The sequence below is a fragment of the Podarcis cretensis genome (assembly GCF_951804945.1).
Source record: "Podarcis cretensis genome assembly, chromosome: 4".
In the NCBI taxonomy this organism is placed as follows: Eukaryota; Metazoa; Chordata; class Lepidosauria; order Squamata; family Lacertidae; genus Podarcis; species Podarcis cretensis.
The window spans coordinates 64,643,159-64,667,633 of record NC_137173.1 but is presented as its reverse complement, the minus strand read 5'-3'; the positions used below and the strand labels follow the sequence as shown (position 1 = coordinate 64,667,633).

At 52.3% G+C, this 24,475-nt stretch overlaps 1 protein-coding gene and 1 long non-coding RNA gene across 4 annotated transcripts in view; one reads left to right on the top strand and one right to left on the bottom strand.

Annotated features, from left to right (window-relative positions):
* Positions 1 to 4,716: 4,716 nt before the first annotated feature.
* ARX (aristaless related homeobox) lies at positions 4,717 to 17,907 on the bottom strand. Its single transcript, XM_079972282.1, has 5 exons — positions 17,222 to 17,907; positions 15,342 to 16,044; positions 12,401 to 12,446; positions 9,228 to 9,565; positions 4,717 to 5,722 (listed from the first exon to the last, which is right to left on the bottom strand). The coding sequence occupies exons 1-5, from the start codon at positions 17,412 to 17,414 to the stop codon at positions 5,482 to 5,484; spliced, it is 1,521 nt and encodes a 506-aa protein (XP_079828408.1). The 5' UTR covers positions 17,415 to 17,907; the 3' UTR covers positions 4,717 to 5,481.
* LOC307214004 overlaps positions 9,328 to 24,475 on the top strand; it is a 583,863-nt gene continuing 568,715 nt past the window's right edge. For all 3 annotated transcript variants that reach the window (XR_013837817.1, XR_013837818.1, XR_013837819.1), the window contains exon 1: positions 9,328 to 9,445. This is a non-coding gene — a long non-coding RNA (uncharacterized lncRNA). The remainder of the gene's footprint in view (positions 9,446 to 24,475) is intronic.

The window sequence follows — 24,475 nt, the reverse complement described above, 5'->3', positions numbered from 1 at the left end:
AAAAAAAAAGAGACGAAAGATCATCTTCAAGCATGCTTCTCTCTCTCTAAAAATGTAAATTTGAAAATCTAGAAGGATACCTATGCCGTAATGGCACTTCGCATTTATCTTCAATTATTAGAGGAAGAATGTTTTGAATAGGTTAAATAAAACCTTGTTTTCCCAACTTAATGTAACATGTGGAGTTTAAGACAGACAAAATCTGAAGAGTCCAGATGTGTGTCCTTGACTAAGCAGCCGCCTTTGAATGTTTCACCTCATTTTAACCCTTGAAAGGCTGGGAAATGGGAGGCCATCTTTTTACAGTATATGTAAACTGATTTTCATAAATATGTAAAATACGTGGTGTAAAATACATGCTACAACTTAATTGAGGTTGCTAAGAAAACAAGTCTGGTTTTCCCAGAGATGTTCTAGACTGAGTTGGCCACACTCCTCATATTTCTGTCCCATATGCTGATAAAAAATATTCTAAAGTTTTGTTGAGGGTGAGATTCTCTGATATGTAAGCCCAGAGGCTGGACTTCACAACAAGTGTTTATGTGTTAGTAAAGAAGAAAGGAACCCATCAAATTATTTTGTCCTATGCCAGAATAATATTTTGCTGGGAGGAAAACTGACTTTTCCTATTTCTCAACTTCAGCCCATTTTTCTTCTGGCCTTATTTGCCTCTCCTCTGTTGAGCACCTAAATATTTCTTAATTGAACCGCTCATCCTGCGCCCCTCTTATAGCTGTTTAATAGATTAACTCATCTGTGCCAGCTTCAAATTTCAGATTAAAATTCCTTCATCCCGAAGGCAGCATTATCAGGTTGTTGGAGGCTGTTTTCAAACCTTGGTTTTGAATAGCAGCGGCTCTGCATTAATTTAACCACTAAGCTAATAAGTAGGTTTCGTTTTGTTATGCTAAGCTTTATTGCTTTTCTTTTGATCAGAATGGTGTTGTTGAGCAAAGCAGCAGACAAGGCATTCTTTGATGAGGGAATTAGTGCTCTATTCTTCCTCTATTATTCATAGCACAGTGGAATATGTAAGTACCTGAGGGTGTCAAAGGAGAGCAGGCTCTATTGCAAAGTGTTCGCCTTGTTTCTCTCAATAGCTGACTATGAGATGATAAACTGCTTAATACACTGCACTAATTGGATGAGAGCAAAAAGAGATGGGAATTAAGGCAAGGCAAAAAGAGAAAGTGCTACCAGCCTTCATTCACTCTTTCACCACTTTAACAGCGCCAAAGGAGGCACAAGCTTTCTATAAGCAGACTAGAGGTTTTGTGCAGAGATAAAATGAACCTGTTAGTGGATTCAAGTAATACACTAATTATTGCACAGTATAAATACCACTACTGGTTTTATAACATGAAGGTAAACTTCTTTTGAGACGGTTATAGGATTGCTTGGCAGTAGTATAGATCCTAATAAGGGACCAGAGTAATAACCCCCCTGGATTAACAAAATTGCTGCTTGCAGAAGTATGATTCCGGCTTTTACAAAGATTTCTGCCGAATGAATAAAAATGACTGAGTGACATTTCTTAATGTGTAATGGATTGATAATGATTCCCTTTTCTTTAAAGTAAAATATGCACTTCAAACTCTACTGTTAATCATGTCCAGGGGCAAATGTTCTTTTTCCATAAAAATATTTTTGTACCTATGGTTTTTTTTACACTCCAAAATATATATGTGTATAAGATGCTGTCAGTTAAATATATGGTTATTTGGAAGAACTGCAGTGGGTTCATAAAAACAAACATGCTGAAGAGCCCACCGTGTGTGAGTGTGAACTGAGGGGAGGAGCATTCACCTGCCAGGCCTTTGCCATCCTATCCCAGAAGTCTTCCAGAAGAGTCATCTTGTGGAAACATCAGCCCACATTCCTCCTCTGGTGGGTAAACTGGACTCTCTTACAGACTGGAGAAGCCTGGGTGCATTGTGATCTAGTAACCTCAACTTTAGATTCCCCCTTGCACATTAGCACGGTTGTTAGGTTGGGTTGCGTTATGTATGTCTACATAAAGCCAGCTTCATCATACAAAATTTGAGTGAACATCCCATGCACAAAATTTTGCAGGATGTTCTGTAGTTGAATGCAGTCCCACCCATATTCAGGGACGGGTTGTTCTTAGCTAGTCCACCAGATCAACGACTGTGAAACAGCACTGCCACATCCACTCCTCACGGCTGAAGAAAACAATACCGTGATTAGGAGCCACTCCTGCTGTTTGCAGCCCAAGATGCTGCCTCGTGTGAGGGGAGGGGGGAATGCACCTCCCACAGGATGTTCAAGAAAAAGGGCGCGGGGGGTGCAATTTAAGATTTCTAGCCAGCCTGGTCCAGCTTCGGCTGTCATTTTGTTATTCTTAAACAGAAGTGAAATGAGGGTTCGAGTTCGAGGGAAGGCTTGGCTGCGGGGGAGCCTCCCTCACTCCTTTGGCGCCAAAGGCGGCTTCCATTAATGAGCAGATCTTCACAGCTGGATGAAAATGAGAACACCTCAGCCATCCGCCAGGCGAGCTTCTGGTGGTGGGTCCCGTCCTTTTTTTCCCAGGGCAGCCCAGCTTTCAGGGAAGGAAAAGGTCGTGGGCTTCTGGGGCGGCTTTGAGGCCTTGTCAGGCGTGCTATCCCACCCCCACCTCTTAAATATATATATATATAGGGGAGCTCGCAGGAAGTCCGGGGCTCCCTTGAAGAGAAAAAGCCCGCGCGAGCGAGCAAGCAAGAGAGAAATCGCCGTCGCCCAAGCGCCCCCCGACCCAGCTGGGAAGCCTAAATAGGGGGCCTTTCGCTCGGGGTTTGTTTGCAGCCGCCGAATGACACGGGATTAGGAGGTTTGTAAACCAGGGGCGAGGGGGGCTTTCAATGGCCCGGCGATGTAATCCTCGGAGGTAATTTCACGCGATTTGCTTCTGCTCCATGGCAGGGTCAACTGAGAGGGGACGAGAAACAGCTCGCCAAAGGAGGGATCAGGCGGCCGGCGGAGAAGGGGGCGCGGGCGCGCAGGAGAGCCCGGCAGCAGCTGCCTCCGCCGCTCAGCGCCAAATCCGAGGCGCAGAGAGAGAGAGAGGAAGGGAAGGAGGGAGGGAGGGAGCAGACAGACAGGGAGAGAGACAGGGAGAGAAACTCGTCGGTGCGCACACCAAAGCAGCAACGGGCCCGGACCTGGCTTTCTTTTTCCAAGCCGGAAGCCAAGGCCTCGCCTCAGCCCCAGTCCCAGCTCGCCTGCAGGAGGGAGGCTTGGGCGCCGGGGATCTCGCCCACCAAATCACCAGTCGAGAAGTGATCCGGTGGAAGAGCGCACCATCGCCACCAGCTCCGTCTGGCAAGCCCACCCCCAACCTAGGGGGTCCGATGGTGGTACAGGATACCACCGAGGCTCCCACCCTCTGGCCAAGCACGATCTCCCCCTCACTCTTTCACCTTCTCTGGCTGGAGCAGCGGAGTTGCAGCACCTTCCCTGTCCCTTCCCCCGCCCGCCCGCTTCTCTGGAAATGGCCGTGAGAAGACAGCTGCTCGCCTTGACCCAGTAAAGAGGACGCCACATGCAAAGCCAGTGTGCAACATTCGGGATGGATTCCTGTTGCTTTAGGCAGCGGGAAAGAAAAGAGAGGCGGAGGCGAGTCGCTTGATCTGGTCAGATAAGGAACCCAAACCATCTTGGCCATCAAAAGAATGAAACGGCGCAGATGCGCTACCGCCACCCCCTTTTTTGTACAGAACGATCCTGCGCGCTTTTACTCGGAAGTCAGTCCGGTGTTCCATGAGGATTACTTTCAGGGTAGAGGGCACAGCACTGCAGCTTTACAGCACAAAATTCTGCCCCCGGAGGTTTGCTCCCAGTCTAAGTGTGCACAGGATGAGCAGCCTTGCAGTGCCACCCTATGTATATTTACTCATCAGTCAGTCTCCTCTGTTGTCATTCCCTGGGAAATGGACATAGGCTACAATCCTACACCCAGAAAGCCTCAATGAGCTCAGTGGGATTGAATTCCCAGTAGATCAGGAAAAGATTTGTGCTGCCAACCTGTTACCTGCCCACAGCTGTCAGCCTGTGCCTAGGCCAATTTTCCACATCCTGGTGCTCTCCAGATATTTTGGACACAGCTTCCATGAAGGCACCAGGTTGGGAAAGGGGGAGTGTCTTTTAACATTAAAACCAATTTGGGTTAGGGGGAAAATAATCTTGCCTAGAAAGCTTGTGAAAGTAATAAAATCTTTTCATTTTTTCTGTTTACATATATTTTTAGGCATCTATCAGACAAATATCTGTAAAGCTGGAGAGTTCAATCAAGTCATTGGTACCCTAGCCCTCCCCCACCTTGGTGCTGAAGCACAATTTACTTCCAATGAGGCTGCATCTCCAGGTATCTTTTCAAATTCTTCATAAATGTATATATATATATTTTATTTTCTATGGGTGACACTTTTCCACTTGGTCACAAGGGAAAGTGAGAGCAATAACAACATTACACAAAAGCACTGTACCAACGCCCTGTCTCTCTTTTTTCGACTCTCTTTCCCTTTCTCTCTCTCTGGTTTCAGGAACCTCTACAGTTAATAAGTTAAATAAAGGGTTTGTACATAAATATTTGTCTAGGGACCCTATGATATCTACAACACAGTAAGAATCTACAGAAATGACAAACTTGTACAAACACTACACGGAGTGCAATTGTTATATAACATTTCAAATATACAAAGCTCTGGGTTGCTGTGGTTTTTTTTTGCTTTTTCTTATTTTTTTTAATAACAATGGTATGTACAGAGCATCACAGTTTAGTGACTTCTTTTTTTAAAACAGTCCATATTCTAGCACTGTTATTTTTCCCTTTGGTTTGCTATAAAACCCTTGGTTGGTGTGATGATAGGAGGACCCCTCCACACACAGACAAAAATAAAAAAGAAAAGGAAAAGGAAAAGGAAAAGACCAGACTTTCTCCCCGATCCCACCCCGATCCCCTTATGCCTTATTAAGTGCACCGGTTCGTTTTAACACAGCATCGCATCATTGGCTTCCTTTTGGCCTGGCCCAAGCAGCATCCTTGGTTTCGACGTCCTCCCAAAGCTCCTCTTAAGATCGGCCCAGGGTGACAAGACTAGATGTGGCGAAGGGAGAGAGAGGGGCGTGGGCTGCGCCGCCACGTCGTACCTGCCCACGCGCCCCGCTCCGAAAGGTCCTCTCTCCTTTCTCCTCCTTGGATGTACTTGGGTGTTCAAGAAACGGAATGACATTGGGGAAGGGGTGGCGGGTGCGTGGGGTAGTCCCAGCCAAGGAGCTTCTGCTGAATGGCCCGAGGGAAGCATGAAAAGCAGGAGCCTGGCTTGCTCCGAGTACCGAACCGGAGGAGAAGCTCTCCGCCGCGGATCCTCGGTCTCTCTTTGTATGTGTCTGTCTTGCTTCTCGCTCTCCCGTTTTGGTCTTGGGTTTCGCTCCTCCGCCAGGCGATCTCTGGCCGGCCTCGCCCCGCCGCGTCGGGGCTGCTTAGCACACCTCTTTGCCCGTGCTGTTCCCGGGGAGGATGTTGAGCTGCGTCAACTGCGCCGCGTGCTCCTTGGCCTTCAACCGCAGCGCCGCGATGCTGGAGGCGCGCCGGTCCGCTGCCGCCGTGGCCGGATCCGAGAGGCCGCCCGACTGCACGGCGCTCTCCACGCTCGGGGCCGGCTGGCGCAGCAGGGCGGCCGCGGTGGACGCGCTCGTCAGCGGGGCCATGGTGGAGAAGAGCCTGCAAGCCAAGAGGACACAGGCCGGGCGGTCAGGGCCGAGCTGACAGTGCGAGGCCCACTCGCCTCCGCGCGCGCTTCGCCCTGGCCCGGAAGAGGGGGGGCGACCAGGCGAACCCCCAGAACCCCGTGTCACTAACAAAAGCGCGTCTACATTGTATCCTCCGCGTCAGGCTGCTTTTAAAACGGGCCTGGGGGCTGCTGGACTCCAGCTCCCATCAGGCCCAGGGAGCGTGGCTCATGGGCGTTGTAGTCCATTCAAGGGCAAACCCACTTTCAAAGGCAAGGAAACAGGCCTCCGGAGGACTCTCAACTTCCGCTTATACAATTTAAGGCGGAGAAAGCCCAACCCCCCGACCCTCCGCATACAGTTGAGACTACAATTTCCACTACTACTGAGCCGTTGCCGGGGGGCTCATGGGCTTTGTCCTTCCACAACTTTATGGGGAGCGTCAAGTTGGCTTCCCCAGAATTATAGGGCTGCGAGTGAAAGAGCGGCCAATCCCGACCCGGGCAAATGCTGCAACAGCCACATGCTCTTTAGGTATTTGATCAGTGCTTTTATACCGCCCTTCACCCTGTCTGGATCCCGGGGCGGTGTGCAAAACAAGGTCCCGCCTCTGTTCCCTCCCGGGCCTCGATTCGAATCCTGGGTTTTCCAAGCTTAAGGTCTGGCCGGTTCCTACTCGCGGCCCTTCTCGGGGCAGCATAAGCCAGGCGGGGTTGGAAGAGAAACGCCCCGTCAACGAGATTGTCTGTAAGGCGCCTAATCCTCTCCCACTTGCTAGTGACAGGAGCTCGCTGGCAGCCGACGCTTGAGCCTGCGACTTATACTGTGATCAGAGAGAATAATATTTTTTAAAAAACTATTGCTAATAATAAATAGTGGTAACAATCGAGACTTTTAGGTGATGGCTTTTCTCCCCGCTCAAGTTTCCCTCTCCTCTCCCGCCACTTTCATCTTCCCCAAGCTACAGCGGTGGTTCTTTACGCTGCCTCCGCGGGCTCTTTCCCCTTGTCCTTCACGTTCGCTTCTCGGGCGCCCCTCCCCTTGCCCTTCCGATGTCTATACTTTCCTCGGCCCGCCTTATTAGAGGTCCTGGATGCCCGAAGCGGTGTCTGCCGCTCGGCTCCTTCGCGGGGCGGATGCCCACGCCCAGCAGGGCGCGCCGTCCCTGTGGATTTCCGCACAGTGGAATGCCAATTATTCTCCGGCAACCCTAGCATCCCGGCTCAATGACACAATCTTGGAAATGCCTTCCCCTCTAGTTTTCCTTCCTTACCTCTCCCCGGAGCAGCCGCTCTGAAGAGAGCAACTGACCCCCTTGACTGGCACGTCGAGATATACAGACTCTCCATTAACCAAGGAGGTGATTATTGACATCATCACGGCTAGGAATTGAACTGTGGGCCTGGAAGGCAACAGGGGCTACATACTAAGCCCGGAGCCGCCTAAGCTCCCGGACTGCGGGCTGGCTGGCTGGCTGGCTGGCGCGGGGAGGGCCTTGGGGAGGATTACTTGGGCGCGGGGAGGGGGGTTCCCCGACACTCTGCTCCTGAAATTCTTCGCGCAGCTCAGCCCTGAAGTGGGACGCTCTGCATCTTGCTGCTCTCTTATAGGCTACGATTTCCGAGGGTGTTTTTCTTTAAAAAAAAACACAAATAGCAAAACGGGGAACCCTATATGCACAGTGGCTTGGCTTTTCAGAAGGCAGTTTCTATGGAAGGTGAAAAGCTTTCCTAAAAACTTCGCATTTTAAGAGCAAGATGGAAGCGCGAGGGGGAAAGTCTCTGCTTTCCTCTTCTGCTCCCTTCACTACTTCCTCGCTCTCTTTTTTCGTCGCCTGCCTATTTTGATCGCACAGCCTATTAGCCAGGCAGTTTAGTAAGCATTTTACAACTCATTTTTCAATCTGATGGGGGGCGCAAGGGGAGGTAGCGCAAGGGCTCCGGCTGATGCAGCGGCGCTCCAAGTGTAGAATCTCGGCGGCAAGTAGGGGGCGTGACAGCCCCGTAGCCGCCTGCCTGCCTTGAGGGAAATTGAGTCACTCGGGAGCTTAGGGGAAAGGCGGAAACGCTTTCGTTGTAGCTGGGCGGCTCTCGCGTTCCCCCACGACACAAAACTAAATTTTACTTGGATTTCCCCCAACCCTCCTCCAACACATAATTGTGTTAAGTGGCGTCTCGCCTGCGATGAATCTATCTCTTCTTTGTTCTCATCAGTAGAGACATCACTGCAGTTCTTTTGCCCTTCCATTTTCAACCTCTCTCCGGCTTCCATAAATCCCGACAATGCTTTTTTGTCTCTTTATAATTACCTATTGACTTCTTTAAATTAATTGTTTTGTTATTGTTTAAAGAAAGGTAGCTGCAGTATCATTTATTTTATTTTATCCTTGACTAACAAGCCTGGTTTTCCGTTCAGGTGTAAACTAGACAGCCTATATCTCTAGTCACTGCTGTGACTTTTCAGTGGATTTAAGTTGTCTTTATTCATTTTTAAACACCTTTCTCGATTTCATTTTATGCCTTTCTGTGACTATTTAGTGTGGGATCAAATATCAACAAAGATGAAAGGTAAAATGAATGTGTTAAAACGCAGGTAGACCATTTTTAAAGTTAAGATTATTCTAATAAACGGACTGTCATTTAATCACCTAAATAATATTATGTGGCCAAGCCATCTAGCTAGAAGAAAATCTTACGAGTACCTTCCAGCCAGTGTGCTTAAGATCATGGTCTAAATGCAAATGCCAGTGACTGGCCTTTTCCTTTAAAGTTATCTCTATCCATTTAGGGAACAGGAGGGTACCATGAGCTTTGCACACATCAACATCATCATCATCATCATCATCATTATTATTATTCCCAACTCATACGAATTCCATATTCTAAAGACTGGGGAGCTATACTTGCAACCCAGAAGTAAAGCGACTGAACTATTGCATCCTGTCCTGGCATGGACATCTTTAGGTCATTGTTGTCAGCACAAGGAGGGAACCTCTCCAGCGCCACCAAGCCCATAAGTGCTGGAGTTAGGCCCAGCGAACACTGAAAGGAACTTCTGAAGGTTTGAGCAGGAAGCGTCTCAGGTCCCTTGAAGTTTTGAAGCAGAAAAAGTTCCACCACTCCTGCGCCAGGTCTAGAAAATGGCCAGACAGAGCTTGCTGGATGAGGCCAATGAATGGCCCATGATCTAGTCCTGTGGGAGACAGAGCCACTCTCCCTTCCCATGCCTTCAGAAGCACCGCTGCACCTTCACGCGCGGGGGCCTCAGCGCACAACCCGCGCCCAAATCTATATAATACCAGGCAGGCCAAGATTTGCCTTCGCCATTCCCACCCTCAGGATTCCCTTGAGGCCCCGCCCACTTCGACACCGAAGCGTGCCTTACGCATGCGTACTCGGGAGGAAGCCCCGCCGCGGCACGTGCGCGCGTCGGTAACGGTCTTCTCGTTGACAGCGTGGGGGGGGGGGAGGTTTAGGCCGCGCCTGCTTCAAGTTTACCTGCCGAAGGCGGGGCTGATGAAGGCCGGGTGTCGGAACACGGCCGCTCCCAGGAAAGTGCTGAGGCCTAGCGGGGTCCCGCCGGGGGGCAGAGCTGCCGAGCCGGGAGGAGGAGGCGGCAGGCTGGGGAAGGCGGCGGCGGCTGCGGCGGCTGCGGCGGCGGCCGTCCACGCGGAGTCGAGAGCTGGGTGGTGAGGAGGGAAAGGACTAGCATCAAGGTAGGGACTGAGCGGGTGAGACGCCGACAGGGGCCCAGGGAAAGGCAGGCCGGGCGGGTGGCTCTGGGCGCCGGCCTTTTCCCTCTTCCGCCATTTGGCTCTCCGGTTCTGGAACCAGACCTGGAAGCCAAAACATAAAACAAGGGGGTGGGGAGGGGGGCAAGGCGGTTAGTCAAGCGCGGCCCTCGCGGCTCCTCGGCAGCCCAGAGACGACGACGACGACGACCCCTCCTCTCCCCCCTCCTCCTCCTCCTTCTCCTCAGGGAAGGCCCAGCGCTCGCTTCGGCGCCAAGGCCGTCGGGGGACCTGGGCCTAAGCGCAGCGCCCATCTTCGGGCTTCCGTGGCGGTTCTGGAGCAGTCATCGTCTGAAACTACCCAGCGCTTCTGCCCAGGGAGAGGCCCATAGAGGAAAGGGAACCAAGGGGAAAGGGAAGCAAGGGCCCTCTGGCTTGGCAAAAGAGCGCCCACCTCTCTGCGCCCAGACCCCATTTTGCCTTTCCTCCATGTCTTTCGTGCCCGCCAGATCGCAAATGGTTGGGGCAGAGGGGTGGGAAGTTTCACTGCTGAGCATGCAGACCCAAAATGGGACAGAACTACGTGACAGTGACATCACAAATCAGTTTTCTCCCCGTCTTCCTTAGTGTCCCCCTCACGGTAGAAATTTAGACGGCAAGCTCCTCGCTGGCAGAGACCTGCCTCTCTCCCCCGCCCCCGCGTCCCTGGGAATCTGTAAAAGCGCCATGCAAATAGATGGTGCCCTATTGGAAATAAAGACAATAATTAAACGCATCTTGTTTCGCTCATATCTGGTGGTGACCTTAAAGTGGATCCAGCCCTTGGCCTGGCCAAGGCAGGCTAAATATAGATCTATTTATTCTTAACGGGAGTGATCCATCAGCTTGAGCAGGCTCTGACTAGGCTGGGCTTCCTGGGCTACAGGTAGAAACACACGCAACAGCTCCTTCTTAAGCGGCTGCCTTTCTGCAAGACGCACCTTCATAATACATAATACAACCAATGCGACTGCATTCAAGCAACCTCGCCTAATGTTCTTCTATTTTCTTCAAAAGCTTCCACGTATACAGCCTTTTCAGCGGGTTCTCCCCCCCCCTACACACCCCGCCTTTTCTCAACTCCACTGTTTGACAGACAGTTGAATGTTTTCGCCAGCCACACACGCTAAACATCATGTTTTCTTTTATGACAATTTTAAACCCATGCCTTCTTAGCGGCACTTAAAAGGCTCTAACGCTAATTTCCCAGTCCGTGCAAATTATTTTTCATTATTATTATTGTGGTTATTACGCCATCTCCGCAGCCACCCACACTCAGAGCCGCCACCAGAGCCGTTCTCGGGGAGAACGGTCACATTTTGCAAAGAGCTCTGGTCTTTTCAGCGGGGGGAGATGAAAAGCAAAAGGGGCAGCAATAAACAAGCTTCCCTCCCCTTTCCTAGTTATTAATAAAAACAGGGAGGGGTTCTCTATATAGTCATATCAGCCATCGACATCTTTCTCCAGTTTTGGAGCCAAAGCGCTGAAATACTACCGAAAATATATCCCTCTCCAAATTTGGAAAGGAATAAAAACGGGAGGTCTACTTTCTAAAATCTAAACAGATTGACAATGCAACCTCATAGGTGTATGCTCAGAAGTAAATCTCACCGAGTTCAATGGGATTTACTCCCATGTGAGGATACATAATAGGATTGCAGCCTCGGCTTCCATAGGAGGCAATTATTTGGAAATAGGTTGGGGAAAATGAGAAAGAGAGCCACATATTCGGGGGGGGGAAGGGGGGCAGGGAGACCGGGACCATCTTCTCGTTTGTGTTGCTCCACTCGCCTCTAGGAAGGTCCCAGCGCAGCCAGCCTAGGAACTGCGGCTCAAGGCAACGGCAAACGTGGCGTCTCGGCGCGTCTTTTCCGTTTCCAACTCAATTAGCAACTTGGCCCCACTGCAAATTCCCCCTCTCTTATTGAATTAATAAGTTTGAGTACACCCAAAGGTAAACCGAGGGGCTCTAATAATTCATATTCCCCTTAATTACATCTTCTCCACTGAATAGGGAGGGAAGGGAGGGCGAGAAAGAAAAGGGGGGTTGTCTCTGTCTCTCTCTTAGTTATTTAACTTTCCCACGACTCATTCCCCTGAGCTGAAAATCCTGATTTGCTGTCACATCTCTGTTTGACAATGGAGAAATGTGTCAACAGAAAGGAGGGGACCGGGCTCTTCATTAGCCCCTCTAATGCGAGAAGCTGTTGTGTATTAAATGAGCCATATGGAATTTATGATGCTTTCGCCGCGCCTGACTTTCAGTGTAAAGTGATTTGCGCGGAGGCAAAAGGCCGCCGCCATCTGTCGGGGGGTTGGCCGAAGAGGGGCGAGTGGAGCGCCTGGCTCTCCGCGCTGCGTAGCCTCCAGGCTCGGGGTGGGGGAGCAAACACCTTCTAATAGCATTGCACCGTCGAGCCAAAAACAAAATCGAGGAAATCAAATAGCATTAGCTGACTCTCTTCGGGCCAAGCGGAGAGGAAACCAAACAGCCCCTCCCTGTTTGCTCGAGCGCCAAAGTGCCCTTTGATGGAGGCCCGATGGGCCATTTGAGAGCGCAGGCAAATACCTGCTTCTCGCTGCGTTGGGCTGACAACCACAGCTAGTTCTTTCATCGGGGTGGGGGTGGAAAGGGGGCAGAAGGAAAGCTGCTGGGGGCTTGCTCCCCCCCGTACAGAGCCGGAACGAAATTAACTGGTTTCAACGAGGGAAAGGGCAGACTGGCACCCATCACCCAGCGTTTGGTCTTAATTTGGGGGTGTGGGGGGAGGAGAGAAGGAGCGAGCGCCTGTTTGGGTTCAAGGGTCTTAAACAATATTTCCTCTCCCTCCCCACCTGCGGGGACCCCAAGCCCGCCGAGAGAGCGCTCCCAGTCCCCGTCGCAGCTGCCCCTGGACTCACCTGCACTCTGGCTTCGGTCAGATCCAGGCGCATCGCCAGCTCCTCCCTGGGAGGGAAACAAGCACAACAAGACACACGCTCAGGTGAGGCCCTGTGAAGCGGGGTAGCGGGAAAGAAAGGGTCCCGCGGCTCACCGCCTTGGTGAAGGCTACTACTCCTCCTTCCTTCTTTGCCCATATAGGGGAGAGCCATCCACATGCAAAGTCCCAAACAAGGCCAGTTTCCTACCCTTCGCTCCAGTTCCTACTGGCACTGACGCTGGATCGCCCAGGAATGCCCCCAATACCCCCACTCCCCGCAAAAAAATTAATATCCCAAACCAGGAAGCGTTTCACTCTCCACATCCTGAGAAGGCTAGCTTGAAATCGGGTGCACAAAGCAGACTAGAAAAAAACCCTCCCAAGTTTCTTGTTTTGATCTGCGTGTCCCTGTCCCTCCCCCCCCCCCAAAAAAAACCCCTTTCCTCCCGTTGTTGTTACGAAGGGGGAAATGTTTGGAGGAAGTGAAAAGAGGAAAACTTGCGAGCGGGGGCATTAACAGTCTGCTGGGAAGGGCCGCGACCCCGGCCAAGGCCCGCAGCCCCGCGCGCCGGAGCAAGGCTCCCCCCTCCAAATGCCGCGCCGCGGCACAGAGGAGATCCTTTGAGCGGCAACGCGAGCCCTTCATTGCGATTATTATTGCAACAATTAAGGCAAATCGGAAACCATTACTATGTTAGAAAACTGCTTATAATCTGTTTACCTCGAATATGAGAGCTCCCGGGATAATTGGCTCTCCCTCCGTTAGGAAGAAAAGCGCCGCGCTGGCCAGAGAGGGAGCCTGGCCGGGCTGGAACGGAAGAACCAGCTCGCCCTTGCCCAGCTCCTCCAGACTGCCAACTATTTCTTTTTTTTTAAAAAAAAGATCTCCAGCCCGAGGGTCTGACTCCCCACAGAGATGGCCGCACCAAAGCCTCTCTGCCCCGATGCGCGCCATGGGAGGAGCGGCCTGGCTAAACCTCTCCAGCCTCAGCCGGCACATTCCACTTCAAAGACCTTTCCGAGCGAAATCGGAGCATACGCCGGTCGGGCTTCCAGAGGAAGGGCGCTGCCTAGGCAGGCCGTTGCCTTGAGTGGCTGCGAGGCAAAGCAAGGCAGCAGCTTTCGCTCAAGCCGGCAGTTCCGTTTCCTAAGCAAGGGGATCCCGGTGATTTCCTGTGCCACGCCGGCGAAGCTGCGTCTTACGCCCGCTGGCTCCGAAGGAGATTCCAGCAAATAAACGCTGCTTCCCATCCCATTTCTACGGAAATACTCTTCCCCACCCCCCATATTAGAGGTGAGGCGAGCCTTGGCTAACGACTTTAACAGTGCAATAAACTGAGTTACGTGGGTCTCCTCGGAAGTAAATCCCACCGACTTCAGTGGGCTACTCTGTTAAAATGGGAACCGGATTGCAGCCCCAAGGAGGAGTAGAATATGGAAGGGAATTAGGGTCGCTCTTAATAAGAAGCCAAAACGAATCTCTTTATTCTGAGGATCAGTAATTCCTTTCCTCTTGGTAAATAGCAAAACCTTTGCTACAAATATTGCTGAAAGCGACCCTTCTCGGATCCGGATGCGGTAAAAGGAATTCCTCGCAGAAGAGGCTTTGCAGCTCAAAACGAAATTCGCCTACTTATTGAGAGCGTAACCCCGTTAATAGCGTTATGCTCTCCGCTCCTTTTCTCCGGATTGCAAATGGGAGCATTTTAGGAGTACGGGGGAATCCAAAGAAAGGAAAGGATCTGATACCGAGTGATTTAAAAATTAAAAACCCACCAAACCACTTAGGCACAGACTTGCAAACAAAATGGGGATTTGCATTATTGTCATTTTCACTGCAATTAAGTTCGTCTCCCAAGCAGATTCTAGTTAACGGGAGGCAGGGATTTCCCCCTTGAAAGCGCAAATGCAACTTGACACCGCTTTAATTCGGATCAAACTGATACACGTCTGATAAAGCGCTTCAGGGGAAGACGAACAGCCCGGTTCCTTTCAAAGTAAGCGTGCCCGGTTAGGCTTCTGCTTCAAACCCCTGTAAGGAGCAGACCTCAAGGCCAAGGCAGTGGATCAGAATGACTTTCTCCCTCCGGATTCCCCCCCCCCTTTTTTAAAAAAAATCTTTTTCTTTTTTCTTTCTGGACAGTGCCCAGAAACGTCCTGAACCGGCGGGCGGACGCTTAGGGCGCTTGGGGCTTCTGCCAAAGCTTTCCAAGCAAGCTGCCATTCTCGTCCCATATTTTTAGCCCTCTCAAGCGGAATACTTTGATCTTTTCAAAACTAAATCTATCTATATATACGCACGGGGCTTCCCTGCGGCAGGGCAGCGCTCCAGCTTCCACCGAGAGCGCTGAAACTGATACCCGACAGACTAGCCAGAGGATCAAGGCAAAAATAGACCCCGGAGAGGGTTTGACAAAGACGCGGCCAAAACCCACCTCTAACCTGTCCTTTACCGGAGAACTCGGGCTGAGCCACACAAGCCCCTCTCTCCTCCTATCCTAAGAATGGGGTGTCTGGACTTCTGAGGAAAGGGAACCTCAAAAAAAGAATGACTTTTTCTCCTGGACGCGGAGTGGATTGAATAAAACCCTGGGACACAACGGGGGGAGAAGGGAATTTCCCAACATATCCCACCCCGTCAGTTTCACAACTTCCCAAGTTATCCCCAGGCGCGCGCACTTTTTCTTCTTGTCGTGTACATTTATCCCCAAGTCCCAAGGCTTCCGATTCTGCCCGCAGACACCCCTCCGTCGATTTTAATCTTAAGAGTTTATACTGATTGTCTCCTTCCAGCCCCGTCTAACTTGAGCGAAGAGTGGCCAGGGGAGCCGCACCAGCTGACCTCGCTTTGCGCCCTGGGGACACGCGGAACCCCCAAGTTGGGCAGCTGCCCCTCCCTCCCCAACCGCCTCGCCACCTACCTGGTGAAGACGTCCGGGTAGTGCGTCTTCTGGAAGGCCCTCTCGAGCTCCTCCAGCTGGTAGCTGGTGAAGGTGGTGCGGTAGCGGCGCTGCTTCCTCTTGAGCAGCCCCTCCTCGGAGTCGCTGCCGGCCGACAGGCACACGCTGTCCTCGCCGTCCTTGCCCTCCACCAGCTCGTCGACGGGCAGCAGCAGCTCCTCCTTGGGAGAGCAGCCGTCGGCGCCCTCCGTCCCCGGCGCCGCGCCAGGTCCCCCGACGACGCCGACGGGGCCCCCAGCGGCCCGCCGGGCCTCCTTGGCCTCGGCCAGCAGCTCCTCGTCGTCCTCCAGCTCCTCGTCCAGCTCCTCGGCCTCTTCCTCCTCGTCGTCGTCGTCATCCTCGTCGTCCTCGTCGTCCAGCAACTCGTCGTCTCGGCCGGGCCTGCCGTCGAGGCCGCCGCCGCCTCCTCCTCCTCCGCTGGACAGCTCGTCGAGGGCGGCAGCGGCCCGCGGGAAGGGCGCGTTTTCCCGGTACGACTTGCTGCGGCTGATGCTGACCTGCGGCGCCTGGCTGATCTTGAGCGAGTCCCAGGACGAGGCGCCCGCCTCTACCCGCTCGGCCCTCGCCAGCAGCCGGCCCCCGCCGGGCCCGTAGAGGCGGCGCAGCTTGGGCGGCAGGTGCAGCTCGGCAGCCTCGAAGCCCCCCGGGCTGCCCTTGGCCGGTCCTGCCGGGGAGACGAACACAGACAGACACGCACCCATCACCGACCCGGCCGGGCACGTTTCGCTGCCGCCCAGCCGGGGGACCCTCAGTCTGCATCTAGAAACGGGCCCCGGAACTCGGAGCAAAGGGCAGACCGTGCGTGGGGGCCCCCGGTGTAAATACACCCCCCCATTTAGCCCAGATGCTTTCAACTTTCTAGACGGGCAGCTGCAATTATTTTTGCCAAACCAGGTGGAATCTCTTCGACGTCTCCCTTTCCCGTCCCGAGACCAAAATCATTCACAGAAAGCTCTATCAAACCCACCCCCTGTAGGAACTGTACGGAGAGATAAATTTGACGATTGTGTCTGGACGAAAGCAAAAGCTAACTGTTCTCTGCATTAGTTTTTATTCCAACTACTTGACTTATTAACATTACTATTCTTTTAAGTGCATTCATTAAAAGTCCCCTTCCTCCAGCCGACAATTTGACACCTGTCGGCTTCGTCAAAAGCATTTCCAGCAGCTCTGCGGGCACCCGAAGATCCCCATGCATTGGAAGGCCGGAGAGAAAGAGGCTTAAAATATTTTAAAACTCTGTATATGCGTGTTGGGGGGGAACGCTTTTTCTCTGTCCCCTCCAAACACATTCTACCCGGAGCCCCACTTCTTTACAACCGGGAGCCCCGCCAAAGGACGCCCTATCTATTCGCCCTCCCCAAGCAGGCCTGGCAGCGGAAAGGCGCCGCCGAAGCAGCAACGGAAAAGACGCGCCAGGGACCTGCTGACTTGCCGCCGTTACTTATCTTCCTTCACCCCACCCTCTCCAAAAAAATAAGAGGAGAGCCCCATTTGGGGCACCACCTCTCTTCTCCCCAAGCAAGCTAAAGGCGACCCGGGCGTGCCTGGGATGCAGCTGGTGGTGGAAGGCAAGGCAAAAAAGAGACCCCAAGAGTGGCGGGGAAGCGGAGTTCCTCCCAGTCCGTTTCTGCCCCCTAACCTTCCTGATCGCCTGGGCGGTGGGTCGCCTGCATCTCAGACCCACGCGCCCATCCACGCCACTTGCAAGGGGGTCTCCGCGCTCTAGGCCCGCTCTCCGGGCGCAGGATTTCCGCGGAGCTCGCTGGAGCTGCCCGGAGAAGCGAAGTTGTCTGGCAGGCCCGCTTGCTCTTTCCTCTGCCCCCCTGGGCTGGGCTTACCTTGGCCGGCCTTGTCCTGCTCGATCCTGCCGGCCAGCGGCGCGAGGCTGGGCGCCGCTCCCAGCAGCCGCATCTTGCACGGGCTCCTCCGGCCCAGGATGCTGTCGATGCAGTAGGACGAGAGCAAAGTTGGCGATTTACTTTTGCATTCGGGCCTGTCGGAGCAGCTCTCTTCTTGATATTGGTTGCTCATGGCTTGGGCGTGCTGGCCCCTCCCGCGCCGCCGCGCCTGGCCGGGCTCCGGGTGGCGGCGCGTGTGGGCTCCGGGCTCCGGGCTCCGGGCTGGGCTGGCACCCCTCCCCCCACCAGGCAACGGCAGCAGCGCCGGCAAAGTCGCCCCTCTTCCTGCCCAGGACACTGGGAACAAGTGTAGCGCCTGAGCCGCAATAGCTTGGCTCTTGATTCCCTCTCCTCCACGTGCTGGGAGCCGCGCTCTGATTGGCTCTCTCCAGAGGCTGGGCAGCCTTCGGCTCCCAGCCAAGGGGAAAACGCGGTCCGGAATCCCGAGAGGGGAGGGGGCAGGGAACGGGAACGGGTTGCTTGACAAAAAGTTGGCAGGCTAACTTTCCCTGCCCAGACCTCGTCCTTGCTGGAGCTGAAGGACAGGAAGGGATTGGCGAAGGTCATCTCGTTCAACTCCTCTTCCTTGGAAAAGTTTCCTGCCAACTTGACACTTCCAGGGACGATGAGCCCAAATAATTCAGACTCTACAGTCTTAACTATATTATATAGGGAACGGAGTCTTAACTATGTCATATATTCGTCCCGATCTTCCCAAATAACTTACTGTTCCATTCAAGAAACAGCCCTCCTCCCCTAATTTTGTTTTTGTTTTAAAAGTGGGTTGTTGGGCACTATTAAATTAGTGAGGGATTAACTGGATTAATTATTACTGCATTCCGCTAGTGCTGATCTTCATTAGTCAGCTCTATAATTTTTGATACAAGTGCTGCCTAAATAGAGCACAGAGCACTTCTGTCCTGAACTACTTGGAAGTAAATCCCACTATGTTCAATAAACCTTACAGTGTGTGTTTAGGATTGCAACATTAATACAGAACGTGTGTGGGAGTATCTGTACATCGAGTGTGCACACACACACGCATTCATTCATGTATAAAAATACAGATCTCTCTCTGTAGCTAGAGAGAAATATCAAAAACACTTGAGACTGTTTATCAGAAAAAGTTCGTTCACTAACAAATTGGTACAGATTAATTTGCAATGGTGGCCCGTGTGGAAACACATTTTGCGTACAAATTTCGATTTATCAAACGATTAAAAGCTCATCAGCACGAGCGGGCACGATCATAAGGGAGTTTTCAAAAGGACCTAATAGACTTTCCTCGACCGCTTCCTCGTTATTTATTCAATCTAGGGTCGTTGTTGCTTTGTTTGTTTGTTTGGCTGTTGCTGTTGTAGTGGATCCAGTATACCTTCAAATGCAAACCGACCAAGATCCCAGAAGAATCCTGTATTTGCCTTCAGAGTGAAGACAGGTCTGTGGCAGATCAGGGATTTGACTGGAATGAAATGGGACCAGACGAGATCAAAAGGATTCTGAGTGGCTGGGACTGAGTCAAAGGCTGAAAGCCTCGCCTGAAGCCGGGAAGGTTTGGCCGGCTGCGAATGCGATGGCATTAAACCCGGGACTATCCTCCAGCAGCCTCTCTCTTTTGAAACCAAGCGGGCTAAGGATGCTTTGATGCTTCCACTGGCACCGGCCTCCTCCAACAAGAGGATAAAAGTGCCAGGTATCTGATCCTTCCCAACGATGGTGGCCGTCCCTAAACCACCCTGATTTCTAGATCCATTTCATTGTCGTTGTTGCTACTTCAAACAAGTATTTTGTCAGGGAGAATTTTCCCCTAGTGTTAAAGCTCGTTCAAGACTGGGGAATAACCCCACGTTGGCATCAGTGGGCCTTCTTTGGTAGGCAGATGCGGATGTGTAACCGTCGGAGGACCGGGATCGGGGCCCAATACCGCCGTGTGCTCCGTTCTGCTGCTTCTGGAATACGAGATTCCCCACTGCTCTGCGAAGGCAGCGTGAACAGCGGAGGCAGAGCGAGGGAGCAAATAATGGTTAATTTTAAAAAACAAAAATCCCGGTTTTGGATAAGGGGAATACTCCAGGCCTGATTTTCTTTCTGCTCAACTTTCCTCGTTTGAACGTGTCAAAGAAATTTACAAAGGCATCTACTTGAATCGCTTACACTGGGTATTTAAAAATACAAGGATTTATAATTGGGATCTCTCTCTCTTCTCCCTCTGTCTCTCTCAAACTGTAATAAACATCTGGATAACTCTTTCAAATGCTAATGTGCCATCGACGTTCCGGAGCTGCCTTGGCAGAAGCGTTTCATCCGCCACTGGAGACGGAGGGAAAAAGGGGCTGGGAAGCGGAGCGGGGCGCCTGCACCCGGAGGGGGGGGGAGCCTCCGCACAGGAGGGTCGTCCCACAACGGGGCCCGGCTCTCGCAGCTCGCCTCGCCTCACCCCCGTTGCTTTTGCCCCCGTCCCACTTCTCCTCACAGCGCGACACTTGCTGTAGAAAGGAGAAACCAAACAGGCTTTCCCTCTGCTTGAGACGGCCCCCTCTTCTCTCGCCCTGGGAAAGGCAGAGTTTTAAGAAGACCATGAGGATGGGGAGCAGTTAAAGAAACACGAGACCGCCCTTCGTCTTAGTCTCTCGCCATCCTGGTCTTCCAACTCAAACGCACCCGAACAACAAGCAATCAATGAATAAAATAAGGTTGACTTTACTGCTTCAAGACTGGGGTGGGAGAGGAGGTCTTTATTAGCAGGAATAGTGTTTTTGTTTTTTAAGTAGCAGCAGCAACAATGCTGATGCGGATGAAGATAATACCAACCACAAGATGATAATACCAACCACAAGAGCAACAGCCACAATCGGAGTTAATCCCACCTGCCTTTCTCAAGTCTAGAGAAAGAGGGCAAATGGGGGCGCGGAGAGGAGGGCTAAGTCAGAGGATGGGACTGGAAGAGCCAAATCCATCCGGAAGAGCCAAATCCATCCATCCGATCGCGACTTAGAGAGGGAATTTTATTGTTGTGGCCAACCCAAGAAACCAACCGAGGTGCCTGGCCTCCTATTGGAAGGGCAGGGAAAGCCCCGACCGAACAATTCCCGCAGCAGGTTGTGCCTCTCTCCGCCTGCGCCTCCACCACCTCTGAAAGATGCCCCAACCAAACCAGGCAGAGGAGCACTTATGCTGGTTGGCGTCGCCACTTTAGCTCCGATGCGACACCCTCCCTCTTTCCCTCCTCCTCTGTGTTGGGTTCGCCTTTTCCTTGGTACAAACCCGCCCGAGTGGTGTAGTGCTGTGTCGGAGAGGGAGAGGGAAAGTCCCGGCCTTCCCTCAAGCCCCGCTTTGCCCGGAGATGCTCTGTCCCACGGGGCGACTTCCAGGTCTCGTTTGGTTGGGCGACGGTGGGCACAACACGTCTTCTTGGCTCACAGCCACCCGCTTCTCCCCTTGAGTCTTAGGCAGACTGGGGAGAAATCGTGACCTCGCAACCTGGGGAGACTCGCTCCTCGGCTTTCACTCGTCCCTTTTATTCAGATGCGAAAGCTACTTGGACGGAGGGACCCGAAAGTCCCTGCCAGGGGCTCTCCAATGCCTTCAGCCTTTGAGCTCGTCCGAGGTCGATTTAAACAAATAAATTGCAGTTGAGCTGCAGGTCTGGGTAACCTTAAGCAGCGCTTCCACTCCCTTTTCGAAGGGAGCCTAAAACAAAAAAAATAGGAACACCCAAGCAAAATATACCTCGCTCTGTTTGACCGTTTTTTAAGGAACCACGGTTGTAGTAAGAGAGCGAGAAAGCATAGCTGGAAAGTCGTGCGCTCTTCTCTTCTCAAGACCAACAAGGTTCTCAACTCAAATCAGCCAAACGACCGTGTGTGTGTGTGTGTTGGTACAAAACTGACGTCGTTTGCACCGGGTTTGCTCTCCGTAGAGACAAGCAACCGTTTGCATGCCACTAATAAATGGATGGCTTTTCTGAGTAAGTAGGACTGGGTGTGGCACTTGATCTGGCATGAACTTTTTAAAGCCCCCCTCCACCCCAAATGGGACTCTTGCTCCCTCTCCCCGGACCCATTTCTTCTTGGGGAAGGGTAGCTAAGCCCCGTGACCCCTAGTGGGGTTTCCCTCCAAATCCTTCCCGGGCTTGGTTCCCGCCAGAAGGGCGAGCAAGCTTTTTGCCGCCCAGATCCTCCGTTCCCCATGCCTCCTCTCCCCATCCCACGCCTTGCCAACTTCGATGCCCCATCGGAACAAGCGGGGTCCAGCTGCCACTGGCCCTGGTCCCGGCGGCACAGAGGCCGAGGGGGATTCTTGCCTGCTGTCTGCACCACCGATCTCGCCTCCGCGCGCCTTTGCGTTTCCTTGGCTCTTTTTTTGTCTCTCCCCCTTCTCTCCTTAGCCTTTTCAATAAAAACAAACTTCCCTTCATTGATGGTCTCCCTTTCCCTGTTCCCTCCTGCAACCTGCTAATTTCACACCGGAGCGCCCTTGTTTCCGGGCTCGGGGGAAGCGAGGGAGAGAGAGAAAACAACAATAGTGCAATGATCCAAAATGATACAGTCGAATTATAGCAATTAGAGTTCTACTTGGAGGAGAAAACCTTGCTGAGATCAGCCAAACAAACGGATGCCTTGTAAGGATAACAAGTTTTGGGGAGTGACAGGCAGTGCTGAGAAAGGCAGCAGGGCGCCCGCCGGCAGGTTTCCTTCAACCCCCCCCCCCCCAGCTCCACTTTCCTCTTCCTTCCAATCTGCCGGGATTCACCTCATGGAATGAGGCTTCCCACTTCAGCTCCCCCCTAATATGCTCACAGGAGGCAGGGAAACGGGATCCCTTCTTCTCTCCTCCCTTCCACCCTTCTTCTCTCCCACCCTCCTCTCCCGTTGTACATGGCAGGGCGCCCCTGCTTCACCGCGAAAAGGCTGACAAACGAGGCGAACATCCGTGCGCCTCGCTCTCCCGCGGGGCCAGGATGTGTCCGGGCGGGCCACGGAAAAGCAGCGGCGTGGAAAGCCAAGCCTCGGCTGGGCCCAAGCATGTCAGTGATACGCAATGGCATAGATTACCTTGCAAGTTGCAAGCCCAACTATGCACCCCCCCTATCCATCTAGCGACCGATCTCTCACTTCTATCGCAATGCGCTTCACAGCAAACGGATTCTGGGCTAGTGGGGGGAGCCTTCGTGATTTCAATGCGGTTTTAGACAGGCCTCTCTTGTCGGATGGTGAGAAGAAGCGAGGCCTGAACTTTGAGTTAGGCTAGACCTCTCCACGGCTTGCCTCTGGAATAGGTTGGGTCGAAACCTGGGGGGCTTCCAGGGAAAGTTGGGTGGTGCTGAGCTCTGATCAAAAAGCTCTGCAAACCGTCGGAAGTCGTAACCGACTGAGGACTGCTTGCTTCCGTAGGATTGCAGCATGATAGATCCAGGTCAAGTGCGCAGCAGGTCTCAGCATGACACCCCCGGCTCCGGTGGGGGTTCACTTTCCGCCTGGGAAAGTATTTGCCCGTTGGCTCCTTGGACCAAGTCGGAAGGGATGGCGATGCCGATGGGAATGTCAGGCCTTGGGGTACCTCGGAGCGCCCTTCCTACTTGACGATGTACGGACTGCTGTCGGAGAGGAGGAAGAGAACGGGCTCCCCTGGAGTACCGAGTGGACCGGATGCCTGAGCTATAGGTGTTTCCAGGCCCCTCGTTTACACCAGGGGCATGGAGGGTGGCAGTGGAGCGAAGGAAAGGAGAGGGATGTAGCCGGGGTGCCAATGGCTTTGCAGTTGTAAGAGGGATCAATAAAGTCCACGTGCAGAAGGAGGGGTGTTATGACTCCGGAATGGTACCGGACTGCTTTTCCTCCTTAATTCCAAACACATCTGTCCACTCTAAACAATACAGGAGTATGCCTGCTTGCCATTCTCAGTGCAGCCCAGTCCCTTGCCATACCACTTTATGCACCAGAACCATGGGCGTAGCCACGGGGGAGGCAAGGAGGGGCGCTGCCCCCCCCCAAAATAAAAAACCCAATAAAAATACATAGCAAACTGAGGTTCTGCCCCCCATCCTGGCTACGCCCATTACCAAATCCATGATCTATCCAATTTAAGCATCCTTATTCCACTCAATACATTTTCATTTCTCGCTCGTTCCAATCCGAGCAATCTCAGACAATTGTCACTCCATTCTAGACACTTTTATGCCGGGATCTTTCCTCGCTGCTTTGCTGCGGTTTTAGTCTTCGGAGCGCTTGCCTTCCTCTCCGAGCTTTTCAGTGGGATCAAACAGGCCCGCAGTTTAACACGGGGGCCGTTCCATTAAGCCTCCATTTCCGTGTTGCTTTGCGCTTGCCTGGATCAGCTTTATTACCCGTGTTCGCTTTTAATACGGAATGGAAAACACCTTTGGGACCTTTTCCGTGGTCCAGTTTTTAGAGGTCCGGGCGTTTCTTAGATGCACGCATAGAAAGGGCCCACGCGCATCCCTCGCGATTTCATTGCAACGCCGCTCTTTTATGTAGCCACTGCAAATGTTCCAGTTCCTTTCATGTTCGTTAATTTTTCCTAGCATCTCGTTTAGTATCACCTCCCTTCCTCCCTAGCCTCACGTGCCCTTTTTAGAAACCCCAAACAGTATTCCATATTGTGCTTCTGCTGAAACTAAGAGCTCGGATCTTCTGTAAATCACGTGTCAATTGCCCTCCTGCAGGACCGGGGGGCAGTGGGGACTCCCCAGCGCCTGGAGGAGATATGTTCGCCCTAGTGGACGCGCAGAACTCCAACTTTTCAATCTTGCCGCGTTCTTATAGGACGGAAGTAAACCCCGGTGGCTTTGTCTGGAGAAAGAATAAAAGGCAGGAGATGAGACAGAAGCCAGTTTTAACATGTCTATTAGGCTGCCTGCTTGCCTAAGGGTTGCCGTGTAAGTTCGAGTGGATGAGGATAAGGCAGGTTCAGATCCCTGTTTCTGCATAAAGCTGATCTAATTTTTCATTTTAACCTCCCCAAACGCTAGTAGTGAAAGTAGTTTGTTGCAGGAAAGCTAATAATCAAATTGTGTCTCAAGTAAGGCTGGTATCTCTTTTATTGAAATCAAGGAATTCCATATTTTCTAATTTGTTTGTTTCATATTAACCATTGTGATATAGCTGCTTTATAACAATGCAGGAGTCACTCCAAGAAAATGTTTGGACAATCGATTTCCTCCAGGAGCCCAAC

Bases quoted from the DNA above. Each gene is read 5' to 3' on its own strand.
- ARX (XM_079972282.1), bottom strand. From the start codon at position 17,414: ATGAGCAACCAATATCAAGAAGAGAGCTGCTCCGACAGGCCCGAATGC. The intron at 16,045-17,221 runs GTAAGCCCAGCC...TCTCCCCGGCAG, and splicing joins GCAGGACAAGGCCGGCCAAG to GACCGGCCAAGGGCAGCCCG. The intron at 5,723-9,227 runs GTAAACTTGAAG...CTTGGCTTGCAG, and splicing joins ATCAGCCCCGCCTTCGGCAG to GCTCTTCTCCACCATGGCCC.